Here is an 8,566-nt window from a genome sequence, read left to right as displayed (position 1 = left end):
CAAGGACCCCACAGTCCTCGTCCGCCTCCTCTCCACAAACCCCACAACCTTCTAGCACTGATGATGTTCCCTAGTTGGATCATGAAACGTCCTCCAGAACCCCCCCCCCACACCTCAGAGAGCACCAAAGACCCCTCAGTCCTCCTCCCTGCAAACCCCTCTCCCTCCTAACCCTGATGATGTTCCCTAGTTGGGTCATGAAACGTCCTCCAGAACCCCCCCTCCCCACCTCAGAGAGCACCAAGGACCCCTCAGCCCTCGTGGGGGTCGCCAGGAGACCCCCTTCTCTGCTGTCTCAGCCTTTCTCCCTCCCCCCCAAGACTCCCCTTCTTCCCCCACCCCCCCACCGCCCGCCCCTCACCCAGGACGTCCCGCCAGCCTCAGCTCCTCCCTCCCTGCCCCCCCCATCCCATCCCATCCATCCTCGCGCCCACTCCCTCAGAGGGGTGGGGGTGGGGGCGGCTGCTGCTGCTGTGAGGGCAAAGGCTCGGCTTCTCCCGGCGCCACCGCGCCTGCGCCGTGCCGGCCGGGGCGCCGGCTCTGATAGGGAGCAGGGGCTGCCACTTCTCCCCCCCCTCCCTCCCCTCCCCTCCCCGCGTGGGCGGTGGCGGCGAGGCGAGGGAGGGGAGGCGGCGGCGGAACGTCCCGAGGATGACGTGCGGCGTCCTCGAATCCTGCTCGCGCGCTGGGGCCGCCGGAGGAGGAGGAGGAGGAGGAAGGAAACGGGCAAGGCGGCGCGAGCGGGAGCCGCGCGGCGGCGGCGGCGGCGGCGGCGGCGGCGTGGAGGAGGCGGCTGAGGCGGCGGAGGAGGAGGAAGAGGAGGAGGAGGAAGAAGGAGCAGCAGCTGCTGAGGAGGAAGAGGAGGAGGAGGAGGAGCGGCGCTGCCGCCGCTGCTGCCATGGCGGCCCTGGAGCGGCCCGTGCCCAGTCCCGAGGCTTTCCTGGGGCAGCCCTGGGCCGCCTGGGTGCGGGAAGCCGCCCCCCCGCACAGTAAGACCCCCCTTCCCCCTGCCGCCATGCCGTGGGTGGGGAGGGGGAGCGAGGGAGGGAGGGAGGGGAGGCTGGCACGCCTCGCGCTCTTGCACCCCAGACCCCGTGGCGGGGGCGGAGGGGTCGGGCTGAGGGTGGGGGTCGCGGGTGGGTGGGAGGGGAGACGGGTGGGAGGGGGAGGAAGTGGAGGGGATGCCCGTGCGGGGATGCAGTGAGAGGGGAGGGAGGGAGTGGTGGGCTTGGGGGCTTGGGCTGCTGGGGCGGAGTGGAGGGCAGTCAGGTCCCTTTGCTCGCTCTCTCCTCTCTCCTTCACTCTCTCTCATTCTGTCTTTCTGTTTCGCCTTCTCTTCCTCTGTCTCTCTTATTCACTCTTTCTCTCATTCTCATTCTCTCTCTCTCTCTTATTCTCTCTCCTATTCCCCCCTCTCTTTCATTCTTTTTCATTCTCTTTTTCTCATTCTCTCACTCTCTTTCATTCTCTCACTCTCTTTCATTCTCTCTCTCATTCTCCCCCTCTGTCTCTCTCTTTCATTCTTTCTCATTCTCTCTTTCTCATTCTCTCTCTTTCTCATTCTCTAACTCTTTCTCATTATCTCTCTCCCTCTCATTCTCCCCCTCTCCCCCTCTCTGTCTCTGTCTCATTCTCTCTTTCTCATTCTCTCTTTCTCATTCTCTCACTCTCTTTCATTCTCCCTCTCTCTCTTTCTCATTCTCTCTCTCATTCTCCCCCTCTCCTCCTCCCTGTCTCTTTCATTCTTTCTCATTCTCTCTCCTTCTCTCTCATTCTCTAACTCTCATTCTCTCTCTTATTCTCCCCCTCTCCATCTCTCTGTCTCTCTCTTTCATTCTTTCTCATTCTCTTACTCTCTTTCATTCTCTCTCTCACTCTGTTTCTCATTCTCTCTCTCTCTCTCTCATTCTCCCCCTCTCCCCCTCCCTGTCCCTTTATTCTTTCTCATTCTCTCACTCTTTCATTCTCTCATTCTCTCTTTCTCATTCTAACTCATTCTCTCACTCTCTTTCATTCTCACTCATTCTTTCATTCTCTCTCATTCACTCTCCCCCTCTCATCCGTTCTCATTCTTTCATTCTGTCATTCTCTTTCTCATTCTCTCCCCCTCTCTCTGTCTCTCTTTCTCTTTCATTCTCTCTCTTTCTCATTTTCACTCATTCTCTCCCTCTCTCATTCTCTCTCTCGTTCTCTTTCATTCTCATTCACTCTCCCCCTCTCATTGTATCTCTCTTTCTCATTCTATGATTCTTTCTTATGTCATTCACATTCTCTCACACACTCATTCTCCCTGCGTCTCTCATTCTTTTTCTGTCATTCCATTCTCTCTCTCTCTCCCTTCCTCCCTCCGTTTGTCTGTCTCATTCTTTCTCTCATTCTCTCATTTTCTCTCTCACCCCAGCTGGACCCCCATGTGGATGCAGACATGCAATCGTTCTCTGATGGTGTTTTTCTCTCCTCCCCCCCCCCCAGGTGTTGACCTAGAAGACTCTGGGAAAGAGGGCGGCAGCAGTGGCCGAGAGGTGATGAGGCTTAATAAAGAAGGTAAGGGGGGGGGGCTAAGGGGGCGGGAGCAGCCTCTTTCTCTTTTTGGGATGTGGGTTTGAAGGTTTCCTTCCCAAGCCAGGCTCCTCCTGCCTCAAAGCCACATGGGTTGTTTGGTAGACATAACCCTGAAGAGGTCTGGGCTTGGTCTTTATACAGATGGCTCTCTTGCCCGGTGAGCATTTCACATGTCAGATATTGTCAGGTCCGTGAGCGAAGTGGCTTTCTTCTGGTTGGCATCTTGTGGTTACTTTTGGACAAGTGTCCATTTGTGGAAGGAAACAATCATTTACCTCATTCCAAATCTGTTAGCTCCCATTACAGCTCCACCATCACAGTAGCCTGTTCCTTGACTTTGTTTTAGTTTTTCTGAAGATAGTGATCATCACCAGATTTTTGGACCCATCTGCATTTTGGGAGCTTCCGTTTTTTCTAGCGATGGACCATCTGATCGCAGGAAGATACCTATGGTTCCACCACAAAACCGCATTCGACTAAAGCGCGCTCGACGAAACCGCGTACCTGACGTCATCACAGAGCAACGAAAAAAGCACGCTGTGAGCGCTAAAGCTAAAATTAACCCCTAAACCTAAACCTAACCCCCCGAAACCTAATCCTAAACCTAACCCTAAACCTAACCCTTAACCTAACGCTAAACCTAACGCTAACCCTTAACCCTAACGCTAACCCTTAACCCTAAACTTAACCTAACCCTAAACCTAACCCTTAACCTAACCCTAAACCTAACCCTTACCTTAACGTGAATCGGCTTGCTTTCAAAGCGCTTTTTAAAGCACCCTTTTTTCTCCGCGGTCGCTGTTGTCACGCTGCTGCTGACGTCAGCGACGCGCTTTAATCGGGCGCGCTTTAGTGGACCGCGGTTTTGTCGTGCCACGGATACCTATAAGTGGTTGTATAGAGTTAGACCTTGTAAACTGACTCATGGGCGAGTCCAATGGTGGGATCCTGCCGGTTTAACAACCGTTTCGATGATTGCGTGCTTTGTGCGCATGCACAAAGTTTTAACAAAACTTACCTTCCACAAATAATTCCGGGGAGTCACACAGCTGAGGCGCAGCAATCCACTCTGCTGCGGAAATCAGCTGAGACGATATAGGTAAGTAAAAGCGCAGGGGCAGGAGAGCGAGCCCAACTGATCGTCGGAACGAACCGGTCCGCCCAAACCGGTCCGAACCGACTGAGTCCCTTGGATGTTCTCGCAGAACCATCCATTAATGTGATTTTGCAAAAGCTATTCGTGCGCAACCCGTTTGGGGCTGAACGTCCAGTATTCCGATTAGACTAGTAATAAATAACCTTGATAAAAAAGGCAACTTAGATTGCATTGAGGACATACTGACAGGTTTGCTTTGCAATATGTTGTGGGGGCGGTCTGTTGATATTACTGTAATTCCCCAAAAATAAGACCAGGTCTTGTATTATTTTTATTTTTATTTTTTTGCTTCAAAAGATGCATTAAGGCTTATTTTCTGGTTAGGTCTTATTTTCAGGGAAATGCAGTACTAAATGCATCCTTCTGGCTGACGATCCTAACCGGAGTTTATTTCTGAGGTAGGGCTTATATTACGAGCATCCTGAAAAATCATGCTGGGGCTTATTTTGCAGGGAAACAGGGTAGTAACTGGACATTTTGATGCTGTCATCAGCAAAAGCTTAACTTTTAGAATTAGGCGTAAAAAGTGGACTTAATACAGGAAACATTCTGTGTATCGAAAGCTGGACAGGACAGTGTAGATTCTGTGTCCATCTTGGCAACGTTAAGACTTGTGGACTTCAACTCCCAGAATTCCCCAGCCAGCCATGCTGGGAGTTGAAGTCCATGGGTTTTAACTTTGCTAAGGTTGGACACCCCTGTTGTAAACCAATCATGCTGAAGTAGTGTCTCATCAACGTCGGAGATAGAGATGTTTTAGGAGAAAATAGCTTATTTTGTTAATGCTTGTTTAGACATCACTCCTCCATCTCTTTTGGGCCCTCTGCTTTTTGTGGTTGTAAACCAGAGGTCTGACAACTTTTAAGACTTGTGAACTTCAACTCCCAGAATTCAATGCTACGCTGGCTGGAGAATTCTGGGAGTTGAAGTCCACAAGTCTTGAAGTTGTCAAGTTTGGCAACTCTGGTGTAAATGAATGCCTGTTGTGTTTTAAAAGGCAACCACAAGCATGTTTACTGACAATTAATTGTTGTAGGATTCAGTGTCAATTGTATTCTAGTTTAGCATTGACTTACAACTGGGCCTTACGGAGAATAGTAGAATTTCTAAGTAAACGTTACTATCCAGGCAGTCCTTGACTTGTGACGGCAACTGAGCCCAAAATTGCTAAGGGAGACATTTATTGAGTTTTGCTCCATTTTACGACCCTTCTCTCCACAATTGTTACGTGAATCACTGAAGTTGTTAGTAACACGGTTGTTAAATGAATGTGGCTTCCCTTTCCTTGTGAGAAGGTTGCAAAGGGGATCACATGACCCCCGGGACTCTGCAACCGTCATATATAGAGGAGTCAGTTTCCAAGTGTCTGAATTTTGATCACCTGGCCCGTCGGGATGCTGGAACAGTCGCAGGTGTGAAAAACGGGCCACGCCACTTTTTTCAGTGTCATTGGAACTTCAAGTGGTCACTAAGTGAACTGCTGTAAGTCGAGGACTACCTGTATTTAAGAAAATTAACAAGCTTGTCATATTATTTTCACTGCATTATTGCAGTGCTGAATTTTGATTGCCTACCGGGATGCTGCAGTGGTCCTAAGTGTGAAAAGCAGTCGGAAGTGGCTTTATAACTGAACGGACATCTGTTGTAAGTTGAGGACTACCTATCCTGTAGATAGAAATACCCCAGAAATTTTGCTCCCATGTTTATGGCCAAGCTGTTTTGATCTTCTGTGGCCTAAACTAACCTACAAATGGGAAGCAGTACTAATGGGCCATATTTCTTGTCCCTCTGACATCAACCATGTTCCGATAACTCAGTTTCCCAAGCCTGAGTTTTTGTTGTGTTGGAAACCAGTTTCTCCAAGATGTTTTACAAGCAGATTGTTCTTCAAAGAATATTGCAAAGCTCTGGCAAGTCTAGACAGCCTACTAGAAAGCAGAGACATCACCCTGCCAACAACAGTGCGTCTAGTCAAGGCTGTGGTTTTCCCAGTTGCAATGGATGGCTGTGAAGGTTGGACCATAAGGAAGGCTGAGCGCCAAAGAATGGAGGCCTTTGAACTCTGGTGCTGGAGAAGACTCCTGCATTGAGTCCCTTGGACTGCAAGGCCATCCAACTCGTCAGTCCTACAGGAGGTAAACCCTGACTGCTCTTTAGAAGGCCAGATCCTGAAGAGGAGATTCAAATCCTTTGGCCACCTAATGAGAAGAAGGACTCCCTGGAGAAGAGCCTCATGCTGGGAATGATGGAGGGCAAAAGAAGAAGGGGGCGACAGAGAATGATATGGCTGGATGGAGTCACCGAAGCAGCTGGCATGAGCTTAAATGGACTCTGGAGGATGGTAGAGGACAGGAAGACCTGGAGGAACGTTGTCCATGGGATCGCGATGGATCGGACACGACTTCACAACTAACAACAACAACATTGATAAGATGTCAATATTTTGAGGAAGTTCTTTTTCTACTTAAGAGTAATTTGGGCTCTTACTGCAATACAGGTAGTCCTCGTTTAGTGACAGTTCAAAGTTATAACGGCATGAAAGGAAGTGACTTGTGACCGTGTTTCACATTCACGACTGTTGCGGCGTCTCTGCAGTCGTGGGTAGCCTACTGGTAGTTTTCGACTTACGACAGTTCGTTTAGTGACCGTTGGAAGTTTCTGGGAAAAAAAAGTGAATTAGGAGCGTTTTTCACACTTAACGACCGTTGCGGCCTCCCCACGGCCACGTGATCAAAATTCAGATGCTTGGCAACTGGCTCATATTTATGACGGTTGCAGAATTGTCGTCCCTTTTGCGACCTTCTCCACGAGCAAAGTCCAACGGGGAAGGCAGATTCACTTAACAATCGTGCTACTAGCTTGACAGCTGCGCTGGTTTCACTTAGCAAATGTGTCAAGACAGGTGGTAAAACGGGGCAAAAGTTCACTTAACAAACGTCTCCCTCAGCAGTAGAAATTTGGGGCTCGATTATGATCGTAAGTCAAGGACCACCTGTAACGCTGACATTTAAAACTTGTGGTGGGAAAATGGTTTACATGTTCCCAGTGCAGTTGTGGCTTCAAACAATTACTAAATAGTTGCAGGTTGAGGACTGCCATTATTATTACCTCACCCTGATACATAGAATACAGAGGATAGTGCAAGAAATGCAAATTGCAGAATCCGGTGCCATTAGCCTAGTATTGATTATATTTTGGAGTTCATGTGGACTAGAAGTTGCACAGGGCAATATTAAATATCGTGAACAGTAAGAAGAAAATCAGAGTTGGCCAGCTTCATACAAAATAAAAATTGACCAGCTTCATTCAAAGTATGAAGCAGTTGTCCAGTTTTTCCTTAGAAAGCTTGTATAAATGTAGCTCTTCTGATTTGAAAAACCTATTTCATGTTTTTGTATACTATATTGTACTTAGCTCACTAAGTCGTAAACCGAAGATGATTTAACTAGCTGGAGGCCCTCAACCAGCCTTCCCCTTGAATTATAGGTGATATTTCTTTTGAGCACCGGGTTACATCATGTGGGCTTTTCAATAAAAAGGTTTTGTTTCAAACAATAACTCGGCCACATCCCTAAAAAAAAACAGAAATTGCTGTGGAGATGATAGGTCTTAAATTACATTGTTAACTTCGAGCCAAACAAATGAGGTTTTCATATAAATGTCAAGGCTTATCTAAACTCTCTTGTTGCCATTTCTGTAGGATAATCCAAGATTGGGAAATGTGTGGTTAATATGGTAGACTTCTGATAGATAGATAGATAGATAGATGATAGATAGATAGATAGATAGATAGATAGATAGATAGATAGATAGATAGATAGATAGATAGATGAGATAGATGATAGATGAGATAGATAGATGAGATAAATGATAGATAGATAGATAGATAGATAGATAGATAGATAGATAGATAGATAGATAGATAGATTTTAATTGAAAATCTGAAGTTTGAATGCTGTGATTGTTAGTAGAGGCATTGATTTCGACATGTCTCTAAATGCAACTTGGTGATAAAGTAAGCAAATAATTTGTACTAATTTGGACTGTGATGTTTGGTAAAGCGAAATAGTGTTTTAAACATTCCATATTTCTGACTACATCTATAAAAGGATGGAAATGAAACTTTCCTTTCCTTCTTCCTTCCCTTCTCTTTCCTTTCCTTTCCTTGCTTTGCCTTGCCTTTCTTTTCTTCCTTTTCTTCTCTTCCCTTCTTCCTTCCCTTTCCTTTCCTTCCCTTCCCTTCAGCTCTTCCTTTGAAATGTTCAATAGTTGTATGACAGTAGGGTTCATTTATTTGTTGGATTTATATCTTGCTTTTGGTTCTACAACATAAGGTGACATATCTAGTGTTCCCTTCTCTTTATTTCCCCACAAAAACATCCCTGTGAGATAGGTTGGAGTGAGAAAGTGACAGCTCCAAAGCAGTGGTGGGATTCAAATAATTTACCAACCAGTTCTCTGCCCTAATGACCAGCTGGGTAGGTGGGGCTCGGCGTGACCTGACAAATGTGCGCACGTCAAAAGCGCGCCGATGAAACCGCGGCGACAAAAACCGCAACGTCATACATGCACCCACAACAACGGGCCGACAAAACTGCGCCCACAAAAGCGTGATTTCAGTTAAGGTAAGAGTTGGGTTCAGGGTTCTGTTTAGGGTTAGGGTTATTCGGTTGTTATTACTTGTTCATTGAAGGCACGCTTTTGTCGGCGCGCTGTTGTTGGCGCGCTTCTGCGCTCATTTTTCGGCGCGATTTCGAACTCGCGTTTTTTGTCGCCGCGGTTTCGTTGGCGCGCTTTTGTCGAGTGCACATTTGTTAGTGAACCGGGGCTCGGTGATCATGTGAGCAT

General features: G+C 47.7%; 1 protein-coding gene across 2 annotated transcripts in view; it reads left to right on the top strand.

The window, feature by feature from the left end:
* The first annotated feature begins 845 nt into the window (after window positions 1-845).
* The window catches only part of ATXN7L1 (ataxin 7 like 1), a 69,865-nt gene continuing 62,144 nt past the window's right edge, over window positions 846-8,566 (top strand). For both annotated transcript variants that reach the window (XM_032221389.1, XM_032221388.1), the window contains exons 1-2: window positions 846-989; window positions 2,473-2,544. In XM_032221389.1, the coding sequence (XP_032077280.1) occupies window positions 899-989; window positions 2,473-2,544 (163 nt within the window). In that variant the 5' untranslated portion in view covers window positions 846-898. The remainder of the gene's footprint in view (window positions 990-2,472; window positions 2,545-8,566) is intronic.

Source organism: Thamnophis elegans, chromosome 7, assembly GCF_009769535.1.
Source record: "Thamnophis elegans isolate rThaEle1 chromosome 7, rThaEle1.pri, whole genome shotgun sequence".
Classification (NCBI taxonomy): domain Eukaryota; kingdom Metazoa; phylum Chordata; class Lepidosauria; order Squamata; family Colubridae; genus Thamnophis; species Thamnophis elegans.
The sequence above is the reverse complement of the archived record's forward strand: the minus strand, read 5'-3'. Positions and strand labels throughout refer to the sequence as shown.